Below are 22,067 nucleotides of genomic sequence, written 5' to 3'. Positions count from 1 at the left end.
ACATCAAACACAAGCCAAAAAAGCATTCAAATTGTCCCTCCTCCTCCAGCAGAGCATCTGGTGGATTTGAAGCGTGCACCTCTGGGATTGCAGTGTATCTTCTTGCCACTAGGCCACCAGAACTCTCATATATGTATATATATATACACACACACACACACACACACATATGTATATACATACATATATATACATGCATATATATGCACACACAACATATGTACACATATATATACATATATTTTTTTTTAAAGCAAACCAGTATAAATGAAAAATATTTAACTGTGAATGGAGGAGGCAGCCGCTGGTGTTTTCAACCTTCGTCCAAATCGCTCACAAGTGGTCTCTGAATCATATGTGCCAGGACGCACTGCGGAAACCCATTACCGTTAAATCGACAGGGTTCATGTCGACCCTACAAGGCAGAGTGGAAGTGTCCCCTGGGAGTTCCCAAGGCTGCAGACCTTTTAGGAAGCGGAATGACTCCTGTTGCAAGTGGATTACAACCACCCACCACTCTTTCAGGTAGCAGCCAACGCTGAACCCACGGAGCCACTCGGGCGGGACCCACTCCGCGTGGGACCCAACGTGTGCATTTGGGGGCAGCGTCCTAAGATCTGCACTGAGACACTGGAGAACTCGGCTGCAAACCGTGGCGTCCGAGCTTCCGCCCTCGGAGAGCACGCGTGACGGCCGCATTTTGTGCAAAGAGTGGTTTCCCGGACACGGGGGGCACCAGGAACGACTGAGTTACTCCAACAATGCAGAACTTAGCTCCGACGAGGAGCTGGGTCCGCCGAGAACTCGGGAGTTTCCACTGCTCTCCTCCCATGTCTCGGTTTCCCGGCGCTCGGCCGTTACGACCAGCAGAGCCCCGGGGTGCAGCGTCTGGGGTCGCCCCTACCCGGGGTCCCCCATCCCCGACCACCTCCTCAGGTGGCGCGGCTGAAGAAGGGGCGGCCGGTGTCCCGCGCGTCCCCGCTACTCACCTCACAGCTCAGCCCGTGTCCCGGGAGCCGGCGGGCGGAGGAGGAGCGGGGAGGCGGCGGCCCAGCCCTCTGCACGTCGGGTGGCGGCGACGGCGCACGGCGCTCTCGGTGGGCGGGAGGGGAGTCTTGGCCGCTCAGCCGGGATCGCTCCTGGGCTCGGGGCGGGGCCGCGCGGGGCTGTGGGCGGGGCCTCGAGAGTCTGTGGGCGGGGTCGCATGGGGCGGGGCCGCGGAGAGCTGGGGGCGTGGACGAGCGTGGGGGGCGGGGGTGTGGACGCGCACGGGGCTGGGCTCGGGGCGTGGACGTGCCGGTCTAGAGGCGTGGCTTTGTTGGGCTGGGGGCGGGGGCCACACTGGGTTGGGGCGAAGCCGCTCAGGGTTTGAGGCGTGGGCGCGCAAGGCGGTCGGGGACATGAGGTCGTTCAGGGTGCGGGTAGTGACACAGGGCAGGGATAGTGAACGCGCGGGGACGGGAGGTGTGTGCGGACGCTCGCGACGCGGGGACGAACGTGCACCTGGCGCCCAGCACGCACGTGCTCTGCACCCCCCAGGGCCAGGGACCCGCCCAGGCCCTCCAGCCCTCCATCCACTTCTCCCCTATCCAGGCAGCTGGGGGCGCTGTGACTCCCACCCCACCCAAGGGGCGGAGTTCTGGGGGTGGCCTGGGGTGTGGGTATAAGAGGGCGGTGGCAGCTCTGCACAGCGGGGTTTCTGAGTTTGTGATGATGCTCCCGCTGCTGAGCCTGGTCGCGCTATGCTGGGGTGTCGTCTCCCCGGAGCCGGTAAGCCCCCCACACACACACCGCGTCCTGGTCCCTGGTGCTTGAGCTGCTCCTAAGGAGTTGGTGCAAGGCCACCTGGAGCATCCAAGTCTGCACCCTGGGAGTCACCCCGACGGGCTGCAGACCACCATCCATCCTGGCGCTCCTAGATGCTATGAGGCTGCTTGGGTCAGGGGCACGGAAATCAAAAGCCAGGAGTCATGGTGTGTTTTTCATTGTTGTGTACTGTCGATTGGGAACCGGGAACCGACCCATAGCTGACCCTCCCGCAGGTTTGAGAAGCAGTTAATTGCACAGGAAGAGATTGCCCAGCTGTCTCCTGCAAAGCAGCTGGTGGATTGGAACCAAGGACCTTTGCATTGGCAGCGTGATTTCTTACCAGTAGGCCACCACAGCCTTCATCTATAAGAAGAATAATACCAACAATCCGAGGTTTCCTGTGCCCAGTGCCTGCAGTGCAGCTCACAGAACCTGGCACAAACCGGGTGCTGGGTCTCGGGATCTGTTCTTACTACTCACACAAGAATTGCCTCTTCCGTACCATTCTTCTTTTCTGCCATGCTGACTTGTGAACCCTTGAGCAGGTTTCATTTCAGATAAACTCATATCCTTGCCCTCTGAGCACAGCCTATGACATAAAAACATGATGATTCCCACTGTTAGACAAAGACGAACTCCACTCTCCTGACGTCATGGGCTTCTTTCCATGGCCTCTTGTTTCTGTTTTGGGGCCCCTTGTGGCTTTATTCTGTAAAGATTTATAGCCTTGGAAACTCTGGGCATTTCTGCTCAGCCCTCTGGGGTCCCTATAAGTTGGATATCACTCCTGGTTTAGCCATTTGCACCTTTGCCTTTGTTGCTATCAGGTCAAGAATTTGTGAAGGTCAGAGCCAGCTGTTTTGCTTCTTGTTAAAACTTGCCTCACTAGCTCTTTGACAAGAGCTTAGTTACCTTGGTGGATTATTGCTTAAAAGCATTTCTGGTGGATACTATTGTAACTCAACTTTTAGAAAAAGAGAGATGAAAGATTGATATCCTCCAATTCCAGTTTATTCTTTGTCTTGCAAGGCATTAGGACACATTGAGTGCTGAGAGAAGCCAGTCCCAGGCTGATTGATGCATTTACCAGGAGTCTTGTCACTGAACTTACTTGTTGCCTAATGGTGTGTCTTTTAGGTTAATGTTTTGTTTCAAAACCAAAATACTAGTTCCTTTTCCTTACAAAGAGAGATGAGCTGTTAACTTCACAGAAGCTTTCTTGGAGCCTGATGATTAATTTTTGAAAGCTCTTTGAAAATGATAACATGATGAAATCAGAACTAAGCATAACAATATAAATATCTGAAGCAAGTCCTTTATACCAGGAGTGGAATAATTTAAAGAACCAAGGAGGCACTGTGACATGCAATCATAGATGTCTTCTGTTAATCTTCTGAACCTTGTCAATCCTAAACTTCAGAAAACTCAGCTGACATGCCAGACTGTCCTGAAAACTTGGGTCTAGGGTATGAACGGACTTTTGTGATGATTTAGAGTCGTCTGCCTGTAGTGGGAAGTCTCACACCCAGAGGGGTTAGTCTCCCAGCTCAAAGTATGCCTGCCCTGTGGAAGTTTATTCCCGGTTTACTCCAAACTGAATTGAGACCAGTTCATCTTTCTTGTTGAAAAATTGTCACTTATGTATATATTTAAGAGGGGAAAATTAGTGTTTTATCAAATTTGGCAAGATACTTATGATTTATTAGCGTTGAACATGATCCTGGATTTCTTTCTCTCTTTCAGACTATTCAGTGTGACTTGGAGAATGGTAGGTACATTAGGGAACATGCACTTGGGGTTCTACACTGAAAGTACCATTTGACTTTTAGGGGGCCTAAATTTGGGCATCATTAAGCCCTTAATGGCTAGGCAGTCTGGGCTATAGCTAAGCTATAGCTTAGTTAGCTGATGTGGTCGATGTCTTTGTCTACCCAAGACAGAAACCTTACCCTGGGGAATAAAGAAGTGGTTCAAATGGGTTTACTTCTGCCCAGAAGGGAGTCCTAGGCAGGGTGGGAATAGTAGTGTAAGGTGGAGAGCGATGCCTGTCAAGCCACAAGAGAGAGGGCAGGCACTGTGTGAGAGAGGGTCACTGAGAGTTGGGGACAGAAAGAAAAGATAGAAGATGGGATGTTTGAGATCGTGGTTTGAGATTGTGTTTGAGAACTAGATGGGCTTCTGCCTATGTAATGTGATGGGCAAAGTAAACTGAGAAATGGAACATACACACATACATAGCCCCTTAGAATGGTCTTAAGTGCTTTGGAGATCAAGACTGCAAAGTTGACAGCATTTCTATTAGGTCAACATTCGCCTCGGCTGCCAGCACTGAGAAGCATCTGGCTGACTCTGCAGGGAGCTGGGTGCAGGGGTACAGGGGTGGGGGTGGGGTGATACATTGTGAATGAGGGCGATGGGGCCCTGGGGAAGATGACATTAGCTGGACCTGGAAGGGGGGGCGTCAGTGACGGATAGCCTCGCCTTTCCCCAGGGCCATCTCCAGAGTGGAAGGTCCAGCACACTCTGACCCCAGGAGACTTGAGGGACCTCGGGGTGGAACTCGTTAAAACCAGTGTTGCACCGGAAGAGTATTTACTCTCCATGAACATAAGCTGGGTGCTTCGGGCAGATGGTGAGTTTACATCAGTCAAAGAGAAAGCCTAAGGGGTGTGCGGAAGCAGAACACACACAATCGACAGGCCCCCTTAACACATCCCTCAGAGTCATGTCAGGCACTGTTGAGTTGATTCTGCCTCATTGTGATCCCATGTGATAGGAAGTTGCTTCAAAGGGTTTCTTGGTTATAATCTGTATGGAATTAGTTGCCATGCCTTTCTTCTGCAGCACCATTGGGTGTGTTTGAATTGGGAACCTTTTGGTTACTAGTTGAGCACTTAAAACTTTTGTGCCACCAGCCCTTCTTCCTAGGTGCACACTCAACAGAAATATGTATGTACATAAACCAAAAGCCACCTACTAGAATGTACCCGAGACTATGCATAATAGTCAAAGACTAAAAAGCGCTCAAAGGCCCACTAAGAGTAGAAAATAATCACATAGTGAAGTCTTACATGGCAGTCAGAATGAAGAGCTTCTAACTGACCACGGCAATACGGGTGAATCTTAAAAGCACAAGAGCCCAGAATCTTGTGTATGTACGTCTACATGCACACTTACAACTTGGACATACTGAATGACTCTATTTCCAAAAGCAGGCAAAATTTAGCAGTTACAAGTAAGGATAGGGATTGCTGTTGAGTTTGGAGGGAGGGGGGTAAAGGGAGGCACGAAGCTGGCTGTTTCTTAACTAGTAGCCAGCTAATTTCTATAAGCAGTAGGCAGCTGGTTGGTTACATGGTGTTAACATTCCTCAAGTGGTGTCCTAATACTGTGTACCTACCTATTCCTATGTTATATTCGTCGTTGTTGTTGTTGTTGATTGCCATCAAGTCAAGCACGACTCATAGCGACCCTAGGAACAAAAAGCCTGCAGCCTTTCTATAACTATTGTCGTTTATCTAAGTTCATAGAGTTTCCAGAGGCATGTTGTTGAAGAAGTGGATGCCACATGGAAAGGGGCGGGGGAGGAAGAGTCTGACCACGATTTACCCCAAGCAAGATCACCTGCCCTGGTGATCTTTTCCACTTCTCAAAGGAGAGTGTGAAAATCTTGGCACTTCTCTAAGATTATGCCACATGGTAACTGGTGATTTCTTAAGATAAGCCAGCATGACAGGAGGTTAGGTCTTGAAGAAGTCAAGTCTTTTTGAGGTACAGAATAGGAAGAAAAGGCAGTTCAGGAAGAAGGAGCAGCGTAGTTGGGTGAGGACACTGAGGGTCACTACCAGGTTCCCAAGGTCACTCTCTAAGGAGACCTACAACATTGCAGAGCTGGAGGCTCCTTTGCAGGCATCCTGTGACATCTTGGCTCATCTATGATGGGGACAGAGTTTGGCTTTAGCATTTGCATCCATACTTTGTCATTAAGGAGATGAGTTTCGTAGATTCAGACAGAGGTCCCTGACATTGCCCAGGCATCGCTTTCCCTGTCTGTCCACGAGGAACAGTAAGGAATGCAAAATGCATAGTGTTGAGTCTGCTGCACAGGAAGTGTGACATAAACCACTGCCCCCTTGCCTGTCTCGGCAGCCAGTATCCGCTTGCTGAAGGCCACCAAGATCTGCGTGACGAGCAAAAGCAACTTCCAGTCCTACAGCTGCGTGAGGTGCAATTACACGGAGGCTTTCCAGCGTCAGACCAAACCCTCAGGCAGCAAAGTAAGCACTGTCAGACCCTCCATGCACTGTGTCGCGAACCAGGACCCTGGGGAGGCTAGCCCGGGCGAGGCCCTGCACAAACAGGCTGGGATGCAGCCACAACACAGAGCTTCGACCAGGATGCCTTGGACCAAGTCCCACCTCCGAACATCTCTGTTACAGGCCTGGGGCAAACCAGCATTCTGGACCTCAGTTTCTAATCCAGCCAAGTGAGGAGAGTTGGATTTAGATTCTAAACTGGCTCAAAATTGTATGTGTCCCGGGTTCCTGGAGTTGCACTGGCAACTTGTGCAGGGGCTATTCTCTGAGTGTTTCAGCAGGAGGTTAAGGGATAAAAATATAAATCACAAAGGCAACAGGTAGAGGTACTGTTGCTATGTTCATTTTGAAAACTAAAGTGTTCCTTGTTTGTCTTTCAGTGGATGTTTTCATATGCAGGCTTCCCTGTAGAACTGAACACAATCTATTTCATTGGGGCCCATAATATCCCCACTGCGAATATGGATGAAGATGGCCCTTCCTTGTCTGTGAATTTCACGTCACCAGGTAAACCTTCTCACTCTTACTCGGTCTTATGGGGACGCTGGCAGTGTGCAGCGTCCCAGGGATCTGGTGTTTGCCTCCCCCACCACTCTCTGCTTCCTTGTCTGTGACTGGAGGACAATTGTGTCCCCACGCCTCACCCTCCGTGGAAGTGTGAGTTGAGTCAGAGAGGATATGGGGAAATGTTCATTCTCCATTCTCGTGGCCCAGAAACTTTGCCAAATATTTGACATGTGTCATGTCAGTTAAGCCTCTCAACAACCCTAGGGCTGGGAAAGCCCCATTTACAGAGGAAGAAATTATCAGGTTGAGCATCTTACCTTTGGTTCACATACAGTAAAAATGAACCCAGCATTCAAACACAAGTCCTGTGTTGGTGCACTTTAGCTGTTCTTCCAGGCTCCGCTCCCTGGCAAGGCTGTATTACTACATGTGGCTCAGCCAGGGTCCGAGAATGTGCAAACTCCAACAGTCTCATCCTCTGAGCTCTCCATGAAAAGAGCGCGGGACTGAGTTGAAAGCTGAGTATTCTCACCTGCTCAGTGATGCAGGCTTAGTTCATTACTATTACACCTGCAGTGTCATGCATATTCACACACACACACACACACCTGCCAGGAGGATGTTGTTGCTATTGTTGTTATGTGCCCTCGAGTCACTTGTGACTCACAGCAACCCTGTGAACAACAGCTCTGAACCCTGCTCTATCCTGAGCCAGCCTTATTGTCTCTGATACACTCACCCCCATAAACTCGGTCACTGAGTCAGTACATTTCTTCGAAGGTCTTCCTCTCTTGAGCTGTCCTTCCACCCTTCTAAGCATAATGTCGCTCTCCCAGAACTGGTCTCTTCTTGCAACATGCCCAAAGTATGTCAGACAGAGCTTCAGAATCCTTGCCTCCAAGGAGCAGCCTGGTTTCACCCTCTCCAGGATGAGCCTGTTGTAGGATAATGGATGGGAAAAGCCAACTACAGCAGCTTCCTCTCCATCCCACACAAGTTTCCTGCTCATATACCTGTCTTCTTCAAGTGAGGTCACAAGGGACAACGGCCACCTCATTGTTGTCCTTTGAGATTGCACGTCAGGGTATTTTGCGTGTCACATACCTTCATATACAACTTCACATACGATAGTTTCCAGCTTTCTTGAGGACACCAACCTCCTTTTCCTACTTTATTTTTTTAAATAAACTCTTTTTTTTGAATAATCTTAGATTTTACAGAGGAGTGACAAATAATACAGAACATTCACATATTGCTTCAATTCTGTTTCTCTTATTGTTAACAGGTCAAAGCTAAGAAACCCACATTGATATATTCCTCATTCACTCACCCATTGCCTTCGAGTTGGAAGTGACTCATAGCTGACCTTCCATCAGGTTTTTGAGGCTGTAAATTGCATGAGAGGATTGCTCATCTTTTTCCTGTGGACCTGCCTGTGGATTTGAACTACCAGAGAGGCATCACTTTTGGGTTATCAACACAACTCCTTACCAGCTATGCCACAGGAGCTCCCTGCATGGTTGTGGTTGTTGTTGTTAATGTGCCATTGAGTAACTTGTGACTCATAGCAAACCTGTGTGCAACACCTCTGAACCCTGCTCTATCGTCTCTGGTACACTTACCCCCATTCCCCCAGACACTGAGTAATCCATCTCATCCAGGGTCTTCCTCTCTTGTGTTGTCCCTTCACCCTCTCAAGCATTACGTCCCTCTCCAAGGACTGGTCTCTCCTTGTAACAAGTCCAAAGTATGTCAGATGAAGCTTCAGAATCCTTGCCTCCAAGGAACAGGTTTCACCCTCTCCAGGACGAACCTGTTTGTTCTCCTAGCAGTCCATGGTGTATCAGTACTCTTCTCCAGCACCACAACTCAAAGGCATCAATTCTTCTTTTATCATCCCTAATCGTTGTCCAGCTTTCTGATGTATAACAAGTAATTGTGAAGACCATAGCCTGGATCAGGTGCACCTCAGTCTCTAGACTGACATTGTTGCTCTTCACTGTTCTGGAGAGGTCCCTGACAGCATACTTTTCCAATGCAATTCATCTTTTGATTTCCTGGCTGCTCGTACCAACCCCTGTATGGTACATTAGTATTAATTAATTAAACTCCAGCATATTTTCTGTCCCCCCATTAATGCCCTCCTTCTGTTCTAGGATCTGATTCAAGAAGCCACTTAGCACATAGTTGTATCTCCTTAGTCCCCTGGGTAACAATTCTGCAGTCTTTCTGTTTCTCATTACCATCACGTTGGCTCTCCAGAAGAATGGCCAACCTGAGTTTGATCTCCTCCCATGTAATTTACAGCCTCCTGAAAACCTTCTGGAGGGTCAGCAATGAGTTGGTTCTGACTTGATGGCAATGAGTGAGAGCTAGTTTGTTATCGCATCACATAACATCGTTGGTCTCCACTTGGTGGAGGCTGTGCGGGATGCAGGGGTTTTCCACAGTAAAGCTCTCATGTTTCTCTTTCCCCACTGTATTCTTTAGAAGGAAGTCACCAAATCTGCCCTGCCCTGGATGGAGAGGGAGGAGGTTTCAGAGAGTTAAGCTCCTCCAACAGAGGGGAGTATTTGGATATATCCCAAAACTCCACTCTTAATGGGTGGCTGGGTTCTATTCCCCCTTCTGAGTCTTTGCTTAGAGGCCATTTACTGTTTGGATAAAGGTTATATTTAAATTTTGCTCTAGTTATCACTCCAAGGGCAGATGATCGTCTGTTTGATAGTAAAATGCTGCTGTTCTGTTTAAATTTGCTATCATACCTCCATCTGGGGTACTCTGCCTGATTGTTGCAGGAGTGGTGAGCCTACGTGAGCGCACCGGGATGCAGGGGGAGAGGGAGCCTTTTTCTTCCTTTAAATCATTAACAACTTTCATTCAAATTTCCAGGATGCCTAGACCACATAATGAAATACCAAAAAAAGTGCACTGAGGCAGGTAAGTAAATAAAACATTTGGTGGTTGTTGGGAAACCACCGCTTGAGCTGAATCCCTTCCCTTGGAGATGAAGACACAGAGCAGTGAGGTAGTTATGCATGGCATTTGGTGGAGAAGACAGGAGCAGTGGGGTGTCTGCTCCCACCCACCTCCCCAGTCCACATTCTCCCCACTGAATGGAGCAGTCTGTCTAGGGTGGACTGTTTAGGAGACTTACGGAATAGAACAAGGTCACATGAAATTGCCCCTTCAGGATACTAAATCTCAACGATCCAATCCAAGGAGTTATGTCAGGTTCTGAGGGATACTGACTTAGAATGCTAAGTTATTGTTGTTACTGTTGATTGCCATTGAGTCGAGCATGATTCATAGTGACTTTATGAACAAAAGGCCTGAACCCTGTCCTAGAATACCGTTTTTCTCTAAGTTCGTAGAGCTTCCCGAGGCATGTTGTTTAGGAAGTGGATGATATTGAGGGGTGGGAGCAGCATGCAGCCCCCAGAGACCCCCCCTGCAGCACACGTCTGCCTTGTTAGGGAGCAGACTTGGAGGGAGCTCTGTGCCTGCTCTCCTGCCTCCCACCTACCCACAAAGTGCTGAGTGCAGGCCTGACCTGTTTTCCCAGGTGAGCAAAGTGATTCTTATTTTTATTCCCCATGTTCCTGTACCCCAGCCTAGCCCTTATTTGCAAGCCACATGAATGCACCAGCTGGCTTTTTCTGCCAGAGTCAGCTTGTTCAAGTACTTTCCAAGCTTCAAGACAGTCCCTTATTTCTTCTCACTCAGGAAAGGCAGCACAGAGGTCTGACCGATGCAGCACCTGGAACGCGAATGGTTCTCCGGGAGATAGTGCTGATACTGAGTTCACGTGCTGTGGGATCTCAGACATGCTGGCTAGCCTTCTCTCTAGGAAAAGGGCTCCTTCACCTCAGCCCTTAACACAAAATATGTTAGCATAGACTGAGTAGTAGGACCTGACCATGGTGCCTGCCAGCATCAGCGTGGAGAGGCAACTTTTAACACAGCAGTGACTTGGGCAGCAGGAAGATTCCTTAAGTGCTGTTAAGATGTGCACTATCACCTAGGAGTTAAACCAAAGACAATAAACTTCATCAGAGAAAAGCTTGGAAAACTCTATAAACCCTAATCTACAGTATGAACAGTGTTCCAAACATAATGAAAAACCTACAACCAGGAGAGAACAAAATAGATGAATGGGACCTGCTAAGAATCAAATCCCCATGCACATCGAAAAACTTCTCTAACAGGGTAAAAAGGAGAGCCACAGACTGGGGAAAAAGTATTTGATAATGACATATCTGATAAGGGACTCATATCTAAAATTTATAGAATATTCTAGCACCTCACAAGAAGATAACCAAGTTGCAAAATGGACACAGGATATGAATAGGCACTTCACCAAAGAAGACATTCTGATTGCAGACAAACACATGAAAAAATGTTCAAAATCCCTTGCTATCAGAGAGATGCAAATCAAAGCAACTATGCGATATCATCTTACCCCAGCAACAATAGCAAAGTTTAACAGAGTAACAAACAACAAATGCTGGTGAGGTTGTGAGGAGATTGGAACCCTTATTCACTGCTGTTGGGAGTGTAAAATGGTGCAACCACTATGGAAAGCAGTATGGTGCTTTCTCAAAAAAGTAGGAAATAGAAATACCATTTGACCCAGAAATTGTACTGCTGGGGATATACCCTAAAGAAACCAGACCTTCCAACCTAACAGATGTGTGCGCACTCATGTTTATTGCTGAGTTATTCACAACAAGGTAGAAACAACCCAAGTGCCCATCAACAAACAAACTGTGGTTTATACACCCAGTAGAATACTATGCAGCACTGAAAAATTACCTCATAAAATATTACAAAACATGGATGACCCTGGAGGACATTATGCTGAGTGAAACATCTCGCTCTCAAAAGGATGAATACTGCTTAACACCACTGTTCAGAAACAGGACTGACATGGGGAGTTGGGAGGAGAATAAGAAGAGTGGGTAGATAATCAACACTGTACTAGAACAGATGAGGAAGAAACCTTTAAAAATAATATATGATTAGGCATTATATGTAAGACAACAGTCCAGAATAAGGCACATTACAAAGTGGACTGGGGGAGGGGGAGAGGGAAGCAGGCAGAAGGAAGAAATTGTCTAACAATGAATTAATAATTTTTAAAAAGAAAGTGAACTGGGAGAGGGGGAAGGGAAGAAAATGTGCAACAATGAATGAATGAAAATCCAACTTTTCTTTAACCTTCATTAAAATCACATTTTTTTTTTAAAAAAAAAGGAAGTACACTATTTCTATAGCCAAGTCCCTATCTCTGTGGATGTTTGACTGAGGACCTAGATGTGGAGGTTGTAATGTCTTTTTGGGATTTAAATAGTTAGAAGAAGAACATTCAAAGAGTTAGCAGCAGCTCATCCATGGGTATGTCTCTCACACAGGCAGTCTGTGGGACCCCAACATCACTGCTTGTAAGAAGAACGAAAAGACAGTGGAAGTGAATTTTACCACTAGTCCCCTTGGAGATAGATACATGGCGCTTATCCAAAATGATACTGTTCTTGGATTCTCTACTGTGTCAGAGGTACCTGCCTTCCCCCGACCCCGTCATTCTTACCCTTTCCCTACCTCATGGACATTCTGGTGGAGTGCTGACTTTTCTCACTCCTGAGAGAGCAAAGAGCCTTAAGTTCCTGTGAGGAACTTAATTCCCATTAAGTCATTGGAAATGTCACATGAATCTAAACCCAACCAAAGATAGCAGTTTCTGAATTACAAAAGGAATCCCTATTCACACATGTTGTTGTTATTAGGTGCCTTTGAGTCACCTATTACTCAATGACCCCATAAATTAAGACTTTGAACTCTGACCTATCCTGTTCCACCTCTCCATCTCTGATGTACTTGAGCCCATTGTTACAGTCACTGTCGATGCATGGAGTAGAAGGCCCTCCCCTCTTTCTCTGACCCTCCACCAGTCCCAGCATCATCCCTTCTCCAAAGACTACCCTCCCACCCCCAACACCACACCCAGTGGGTTAAAGCTGGTAATGGGTGAGGGGTGTCTTCACTGGCCGTCTGCTCCTAACGTTTGACTGTCTCACTCATTTGCGCAGAACAAGTCATCCCGGACGTCTGTGGTGATCCCAGTGACTGGGGAAAGTGAAGGAGCTGTGGTACAGGTAGTTCAAGGACGCACTCTGGGGCAGGCAGGGGTTCGAGGAGACAGCTCTGCCATTAATTACTTTTATGGGTCCATTTAAAGTTGGGGATCTCTGATTAGTTTCTGCCAGCAGTCCCACGCCAAATGACGCTGATGGGGGAATGCTTTGCCTCAGTCACACGGTGGTGGATCTTGTCTTTATAGTGTTTTTGCTCGTATTAGTGACTGTTGACTTCCCTAAAAAAATTCCCATTTTCTGTCCTAGAGCCTCAGAGATTTTGCTGAAATGAAAGTACCAGTATATTTCCCCAACCCTCAGTTTTAACTGCAAAATGAAGTGACTGAAGGTCTGGGTTCCAGATGGGTTTCTCAACCCCTAAGAGCAGCTAGCTGTCTGTGCTCTCAGCCGGAGATCAGGAAGCTGGACTAAATGTTCTCGGGTCTCCTTTGGTCTCTGAATTTATGATCTGGAGATGCATGGAGGGTCTCAAGAACACGGCCACACCCCAGGCTGTAAAAAAAGCCCTTTGTTTGCTTCCCTGGATCACTGCCAGGCCTCTCCGGAGTGAGCAGGCACCTGGCAGCATGTTCTGACTGCACCCCTTTTCCAGAGAAGCCTCCATTCCTGGTCTCAGAAGACCTGCACGTCATAAAGTGCTGCTTGAGTCAACAAGGAGCTCCACTGCTCTACTGATTTAGGGAAACTACTTGTGTCCATATTAGGACCTGCCCTAGTGCTGGTCGATAAGGAATCCAACAACTTGGGCTTGGAACCCGGGCGTCTTAGATGTTTCCCGCTTGGGCTCCTGTCACAGTGACCAAGGGAAGTATGTCCAGTGACAGCACTCAGAGGGTTGAAACCAGAGAAAAGAGAAGGCGGATTTGGGTGACGTTTGCTTCCAGAGCCTCTTTCCCTCAGGTGGTTCCGTACTTCCGTACTTGCGGCCGTGACTGCATCCGACACAGAGGAACCGTTGTGCTTTGTCCCCCATCAGACTTCCGCAGCCCTCTAGTTGAGAGTAAGTGCCCACTCGCTTTCCCAGGATGATCAGAGAGGTTTGGGATCTGCAGGGTTCAACCAGCAGCGCCCCCATTCAGACTGGCCAAGGGGGGGGCAGTGAGGAAGTGTTCCTGTTCTGTATGCAGAGAAAGTCCATGATCTCAGTGAATGACCACACCCTTTACAAAGCAGGACATGCTGTTATGTGCCATGAAGTTGCCTGGGACTCATAGCGATCCTATGCACAACAGCTCTGAACCCTGCTCTGTTCTGACCCAACCTTATTGTCTTGGACACACTTACCCTAACCTCAGTCTCTGAGTCAGTCCATCTCATTGAGAGTCTTCCCCTCCTGCGCTATCCCCCCACCCCTCCAAGCATGATGTCCCTCTCCAAGGACTGGTACCTCCTTGCAACACACCTAAAGTATGTCAGATGGTGCTTCAGAATCCTTGACTTTCAAGGAGTAGCCTGGTTTAACCTTCTCCAGGACGACAAGTTAAAAAAACCTGGAACTCACTGCCGTCAAGTCGGATCTATTCATAGCTGACTCTCCAGCAGGGTTTTAGAGGCTGTAAATCACACCGGAGGAAACTGTCCATCTTTTTCTCTCAAAGCAGCTGGTAGGTTCGAACCACCACAGAGGCACACCAGAGTTCTTAACTCCTTACAGACTAGGCCACCAGTGCTCCCTTTATACACAAGTTGGATGGAGAGGAAAAAAACCAGGAGTGGGAAATAGATGCTCAAAATGCTACAGAGTCTGCTAGGAAAAAGACTGGATGTACACATAGGGTCATGCAGCTGACTGGATTTTAAGTTCTCTTACTAGTCTCAGTGCCCTAGGCCTGTTATTATGAGGCGATAAGGTCACAGGGCCAACATTTGGGTAACAAATCAGGATCAAGGACATCAAGACACACCTAATGGTGCCTGAGAGCAACATGTTCCCGGAAATGTCTCTCTGAGTGCAGACATGTTCCTCTTAGTTCTTCTGTTACAGATAAAGGTGGACCTACAAGGGTGGGTCAAAAGTGAGAAGGTTCTCAAAATCTCAGCCAAACTGAAGACAACTCGGGAACTTAACAAGATTCAGCTTTCTTCAGAGTCCTTCTGTGTGTGAGCTTGCCCGACATTCTTGTCAGGAAGTGGCATCATGTCCCTCACTTTCCAATCCAACAAAACAGCCTTTAATAAATGTTAACTAGAGCGAGGGGAGAACAGGAAGAGAATAGATAGATAATGAACAGTGCACTGGGACAGATGAAGGAAAGGACTGTCTGAAAGGAAGTGATCATGAGGCATTATATGAAGCAATCTGGAGCAAGAGGTATGGTACAGAGTGAATTGGGGGAGGGAGGACAGAGGCATAAATGAATGAATGAAAACCCAGCCTTTGTGTAAACTTTAATTACATTCACAGTTAAAAAACATGTTAACTATATGTGTCCTGTAAAGACACCTGGTGGTGTCGTGGTTAAAATGCTTGGTTTCTAAGCTCAAGCTTGGAGACCCAACAGACAATCTGCAGGAAGAGGAGACAGTCTGTTTCCCAGAAGATGGCCTCAGGAACTTCCTGGGACAGTACTGCTCTGTCCTATCAGTTGCTATGAGTTGGAATAGACTTGACATCAGGGATGGACATGCTATGTAAGCAAGTCATTGCAGCTTCTATGACAGCTTATCAGAGAACCAAAAATTCCCCGTAAACTCTGGTACCACAGTGGAAATGCGTGTGTGTATTTGGAGGAAGAAAACAAAATTGATTTAGAGAACCATTTCTTAATCTTCTGACTCCCATGAGAGTTTACAAAATCTAGGCCTAGTGGGTAAGGAGTTGTGCTACCAGCCCCAAGGCAGGTAGTTCAAATCCACCAGTGGCTCTGAGGGAGAAAGATGAGCAATCTCTTTCCAGTGCAATTTACAGCCTCAGAAAACCCCCTGAAGGATCAGTTCTGACTCTACAGCAATAAGAGTACTTCAAGAGTGAAATAATACTGGTTTTCAAGTAGGAAATGAAGTGGATTTCCATTTGCTAAAGGTGAAATACTCCTGTTTTCTGCAGACACCAGGGTGCTGGGAAGCTGGCTGCCCTTCCTCCTCCTGGCTCTGCTGGTGGCCGTGTGGGCTCTGGTAGTTGGGACCTATCTGCTGCGGAAGCATGGTGAGCTTCTATTAAGTCTTACACTTTCATGAGGAAAACATTTTGTTTAAAGGCAGTTCTTCTCAAGCAGCAGCATTTTGGCACTTCCCCGAATCTGACTGCCTTTACTTTATGCCTTAGTTGTTGTTGTTGTTGATTGCCTTCAAGTTAAGCATGACTCATAGCGTCCCTATGAACAAAAGGCCTGAAAGCCCCTCTACAACTATAGATATTTATCAAAGTTCATAGTTTCCGGAGGCATGTTGTTTAGGAAGTGGATGCCACTAGAGCTCCCTAAAAAAGACTGATCATAACGGAGTCACATTTGCCAAGTACACTGAGTTAATTCGGGGAGTAGGCCCTCCAGGTCTGATGAGACTGTTGAGGGATCTTGCACAATGGCTAACAATGAAATCTGTGATCAGTATTACATGCTAGGTCCTTTCATTTTTTAAAAAATTATTTAGTATGCCTTTTCTTTCAATTTAGTATATACCTATTACCTATTTGCTGATTTCCCCCCCTCTTCTCATCTCTAGCCATCATCAAAGAATGTTTTATGGTGTCTAAATCTATCCTTAGCTGTTTATAATAATGGATTCATACAGCATCTGTCCTTTTGTGACTGACTGACTTCACTCAGCATAACATCCTTCAGAGTCATCCATTCATCCATGTCGTGGAATTTTGTGAATTCTTCATGATTCTTTAGTGCTGCATTGCATTCTACTTTGTGTTAGGTCTTCTCACTGGACATAAGGCCAAGGACTCAAGGAATGGACCAGAGAAAGAAAGCTAAAGAAGCTTTATTATGGGGGCTCTGGGAGGGATTGGGGGTGAGTCCTTGGTCTGCAGAGAAAAAGACAGGCAGAGAGACAGACCAGGGAATACCAGGCCTTAAGGGTGATTAGGGCAGGGGGTTTATAGTAAGGGTCTTTAGGGAGGGACATTCCATTGTGGTTTAGCCAGGTGGGAGGTCTTCTAGGGAGGGCAGAGAGGGCACTCCAAGTTAGTTTGGTCAGATGAGACTGTTCACTCCCTTTGTTGACATGTTGATATTCCTTGAGTCCTTTGTTCTGCCTTTGATCTTGGTCAGGGCCTGACACTTTGTACCCCAGTTGTTTATCCATTTATCCACTGAGGGGCACTTGGGTTGTTTCCATATCTTTACTGCAATGAACATGTGCATTTATCTGTTCTTGTTGCAGTTCTTGTTTAGGTTATGTACCTAGTGGTGCTTGCTGTACAGAGGTAACTCGTGGTTGCAGTGAAGCCAAATACTGTTACCCATGGTGGACAGTGTTTGGTGAAGCTCCTGGATTAAAACAAGCTTGGAAGCAGGAGTGGCATCCACTTCCATAATAGCTTGCCTCTGGAAACCCTATGAACCTGGAGAGAGGACGAAAGTTGTACAGGAAGTGTCCAGGACTTCGTTCATAGAGTCGCTTGCGACTTGACGGCACTTAATAACAACACAACAACCTCGTGGTGAGACAGTGGGTTTAAATATTTCTGACTTTTTAAGGAAATGCTTTACTGTTTTCCACAATCATTTCACCATTTCACAATCCCACCAGCAGCGAGTGAGAGTCCCCATCTCTTCACACCCTCTCTAGTATTTCTTTACAGGCTAATTGAACTTTGCTATTTTTGCCAATGTTATCTCATTGTTGTTTTGATTTGCATTTCTTTAATAGTTAATGATCAGGAACCTTTCTTCAAATGTTTGCAGGCTATCCGGATGCCTTCTTTGGTGAAGTGTGTTTTCATGTCCTCTCCCGTTTTTTTGTTTGTATTTTTGTTAGTGAGGCATTGGTGTATTCGCTAAAATGAGAGATTAGTCCCTTGTCACCTACATTGTTGCTAAATATTTTGCCATTCTTAAGCTTGGTTTTTATCCTTTGAGGTAACAGAGCGCTCTTTATGGGGCCAGAGCTCCTTTCTTTTTACTCTTTGGCCAAGGTTATTATTTTTTTTTTTTATTTTTTAAATATATACAAGTAGGAACAACATAGGATCAACAAGCCGTTCTTCACTGGGGTGTCAAGAAGAAGGTATATCTTTTTCAGAAAGATTTCCTTCATCATCTTCCCTTTCTTCTGCCTTTCAGAAATCTGAGTTTGTACCAAATACATCCATTCCTTGGTGCTTATCTGTGATCTTCTGCATGAAATTCACTAGGTGCATATCTTCTGCTTCTTCATCTAGAAAGTCTCCTTTGGCCATTTTTTTCATATAATTTGGCCTTTTCCTCCAGTTTTCCCCTTGCTTTGTCTCAAGTCTTCTGTTCTTCAGTTTTCTGCTCAGCACGCTTCTCTGCTCCATTGGAAACGCCTGCATTCTGTTTGCTCCAGATACTTGGTTTCTTATTGGTTGTTTTTTATTTTCCTGAAACTCCAGAATCTTTCAGAAGTTTCTCTTGTTTGAATTCTTGTTTTCAAAAGAGTTCAGCTTTAAGATTCTTCCAACAAGGGGGCTGCCATGTATCAAGAACTTTACCTGGATAAGGCTTTTGATGCACATAAGAATTTGATTATTGGAAGGCCTGCCATCTAGATCCAGCATCCTTTGTTGTATCTGACAGACTCTTTGACATATTAGGGTTTTCAGTTCTATTTGACAGTTTATTTATGCCACAGGCATGGGCTCCTAAATTTGTTTCTATTATTATTTTTTTTTATGATCTTGTTTCAGGTTTTACAATTAGGTCTTTAATTCCTCTTGAGTGTGTTCTTGTGTAGTGTGAGGGACAGATTGTCATTTTGCCAGGATTTCTTAAAGGAGCTCAGTGGCATTGTGTACAGAGGGCTGCACTGCTAACCCAAAGGCCCTTCCTCTCTGATGGTTCCAATTCACCAACAGCTCTACAGGAAAAAAGATGCATGCAACTTACAGCCTCTGAAGTCTCTTCGAGGGTCAGCTGTGAGCCAGTTCTAACTCACCTGCAATGAGTTTGAATTTCTCTGGGTTAGAGAGACTGCTTGTCCCCCATGCAATAGATTTCAGCACTCTGTCAAAGGCCAGCTGTCCATAGGTGCATGGATTTGTTTCTGGGTTCTCGGTTCTGTTCCTTTGGTCTTCACGTCTGTGTGATTTCTGTGGTGTGTGCTGGCTCTGAGTTGGGGAAGCATGAGTCCTTCTACCTTGTTCTTTCTCAGTAGTGCCTTGTTAGCTTGAACCTTCTAAAAACAGTTCTTTCTAGATCCAAAACAGACTTGAATTTGAGTTCACAGGCTTTCTAAAGTCCTTGCAAATGCTGTAAAACATAGAATATTTAAATAATAAAACTAAAATCAGAGTCTTTATATAGCTACACTGAGGCAGACTCATTAAAAATACCTGTTTCTCCTCTTTTCCACATGTACGAATGCAAATCTATGAGTTGTTTGCAATGCTGTGCAAGATTAATCCAGTGTGGTTTTTTAATTTTTATTATTTTGAGTGTGTACCATCAAATCGTATCCAACTGAACAGAAGAAGATTGCCTCTCCTTCTCTAGCAGAGTGTTTCGAACTGGTGGATTTGAAATGCTAATCTAGTGTTCTAAGCTAAGAAAAACAATATAGATCTTTCCCCTCAGGATTATATTTATATATTTATATTTAGCTATTGTCATTTGAGCTGAATTAGTTATGATATTTTCACAGTTTTTAGGTTTTGGGCAGTATAGGGAAGATTTTTCCCCCTGAAATAACAGAATGGGCTATGTCATACCATACCACCTTATGGGAACTATAAGGAAACTCTACCCCCTGCTGGCACAAAATGGTACAAACAACCGAGTTGATCAAACTCAAAACGATGTGCTGTGCCAAAGTCCAATCTCCCCAAACATACAATACTGAAAATACAACCCACCTAATATAAAGTACCTTAAAGTTTTTGTGACTCTGAGAAGGTAACATTTGACTAAGAGGACTGCTCTTGTGACAGGGACTTGGAGAACAGATCTTTTAAGACATGCCTAGTGTCTGTTTCAGGTGATGTGTTCAAAAGGACTATGTGGGATATTTTCATGTTTTCACAGTACCAAGGTCCTTGGCACTCAGTCGCCAGTACCTAGTGAGGGAACTTTTGTTGTTGACAGTTTGACTAGCGTGGAGAGCCTGATGCTTGCTGTTCAGGTAACAGATGCTCTTGTCTCCCACAGAGAGGAACAAGACCTCCTTTCCTGCAGACACCCCACTGCTTCCCATTAAGGTTCTCGTGGTTTACCCAATGGAAGTATGTTTCCAGCACACGGTTTGTTACTTCACGGAATTTCTCCAAAACCACTGCAAAAGTGAGGTCATACTAGAGAAGTGGCAGAGAAAGAAAATAGCGGAGATGGGCCCAGTGCAGTGGTTGACCACCATGAAGCGTGTGGCAAGTAAAGTCATCTTCCTGCTTTCCAATGATGTCAGCACCGTGTGTGATGGGGCCTGTGGCAAGAGGGAAGGCGGCCCCGTTGAGAACTCCCAGGACCTGTTCCCTCTCGCCTTCAATCTCTTCTGCAGTGACCTAACAAGCCAGACCCACCTGCACAAATACCTGGTGGTCTACTTTCAAGAGCCTGGTACCAATGGCGATTACAGTGCTCTCCAGGTCTGCCCCAAGTACCACCTCATGAAGGACGCCACTGCTTTCTGTAAAGAACTTCTCCACACAAAGCAGCACGCATCAGCAAGCAAACAGACGCGACGATGTTCCCACTGCTGATCCTACATGATCCTCACATACTAACAAGGAACAAGAGCTGCTGAAGTCGTCCTATGCTACCACCCCCCCCCTTCTATGGAAAAAGCCTCTGTCATAATCTCGAAGCTCACTGTATAGGTACTTGGAAGGTAGATTATGTGTATACCAGCTTTAGCAGGAAGACTATGGAGGACTCCGACTGAATGCATGTCTTTGTTTAGTATTTCAAAATTTAGGTCAATATAATTGTTGCTATAAACATTACTCACCATCATAGAATTAACTGAAAAATTATAACTTACATTTACAATTTTTCTAACAGTCAATATCAGCTGTGGTGAGAAGCTTGCCATTCTCTTAATCTGGTGATAAAGCATCTCCCAGCCAGATGCCAGTCTTGCTGTCCATACATTGTACCACAGACAGAACTGGTTGTTAACAAACTAGGTTTAATGAATGAATGTGAAATGCTCAATAGCTTATTATATGAAAAATCCTCTACGGCATGAAAAAAAAATCTTCATTTGTAAAATAACTCAGATGGGGAATAATCTGAATCCATCTTTCTGCCCAGATGACATAGGGAGCATGCGCGATCATGTGCATTATTTGATACTTGCATAGGACCCTATCTTTCTAAAACTAGAGTAGTGTCCCATTTGGCCCTTATGGAACTTAGCATAAACACCAAAATGTATTACTGCCAGACCTGATGTCTCCTTTTGCTCTGTTGTTGCTGTTGTTTAACATCCAGTTGGAACCAACCCATAGCTGGCCCTCCAGTGGATTTTCAGAGGCAATTAATCCCATGAGAGGACACTGCCCATCCTTTTCTGACAGAGCAGCTGGTAGACTCGAACTGCATGACTTTGGGACTGCAGTGCAATGAGACAGCACTTTAAAATCCTAGCCTCCAAGAGGAAACTTGGTTTCACCCTCTCCAGGACACACCTGTTTGTTCTCTTGGCAGTCCATGGTATGTTCAATACTCTTCTCCAGGACCACCACAGTGCAGACATTGATTCTTCTCCTGTCATCTTTAGTAACTTTCCAGCTCTCTGATGTAAAAAAGCCCATGGCCTGGATCAGGTGCATCTTAATCCCTAGATTGACATTTTTACTCTAGCACTTTGGAGAGCAGACTTTCCCAATGCAATTTGTCTTTTGATTTTTTGACTGCTAGTGCCAAGAATGTTGATTGTGGAGTCAAGCAAGCTGAAATTGTTAACCATCACAATCTCTTCTCTGTCTATCATGGTACTCTCAATTGGCCTAGTGGTGAGAATCTTTGTCTTTTAGATGTTGAGTTTCAATCCATATTAAAGACTACATTTCTTGACCTTCTGCAACAAATGCTTCATGCCCTCTTAGTTTCAGCAAGCAAGGTTGTGTTATCTGCATAATGCAGGTTGTTGATGAGTCTTCCTCCAATCCTAAAGCCACATTCTTCATAAAGCCCAGCCTCCCAAATGATCTGTT

The 22,067-nt window shown here is 46.0% G+C and overlaps 1 protein-coding gene across 1 annotated transcript; it reads left to right on the top strand.

Moving 5' to 3' along the window:
• The first annotated feature begins 761 nt into the window (after nt 1-761).
• On the top strand, nt 762-20,609 carry IL17RB (interleukin 17 receptor B). The gene is made up of 12 exons (XM_006892287.1): nt 762-1,421; nt 1,540-1,770; nt 3,553-3,577; nt 4,301-4,441; nt 5,959-6,086; nt 6,506-6,632; nt 9,525-9,572; nt 12,047-12,189; nt 12,722-12,787; nt 13,688-13,787; nt 15,834-15,932; nt 20,062-20,609. Exons 1-12 carry the CDS (start codon nt 762-764, stop codon nt 20,607-20,609), a joined length of 2,316 nt encoding a protein of 771 aa, XP_006892349.1.
• Nucleotides 20,610-22,067: the final 1,458 nt, after the last annotated feature.

Source organism: Elephantulus edwardii, unplaced genomic scaffold (assembly GCF_000299155.1).
Source record: "Elephantulus edwardii isolate Elephantulus edwardi_28Jun2011 unplaced genomic scaffold, EleEdw1.0 scaffold00113, whole genome shotgun sequence".
NCBI lineage: Eukaryota > Metazoa > Chordata > Mammalia > Macroscelidea > Macroscelididae > Elephantulus > Elephantulus edwardii.
Note: the sequence above shows the minus strand (reverse complement) of the source record. Positions and strands in the feature narration are given on the sequence as shown.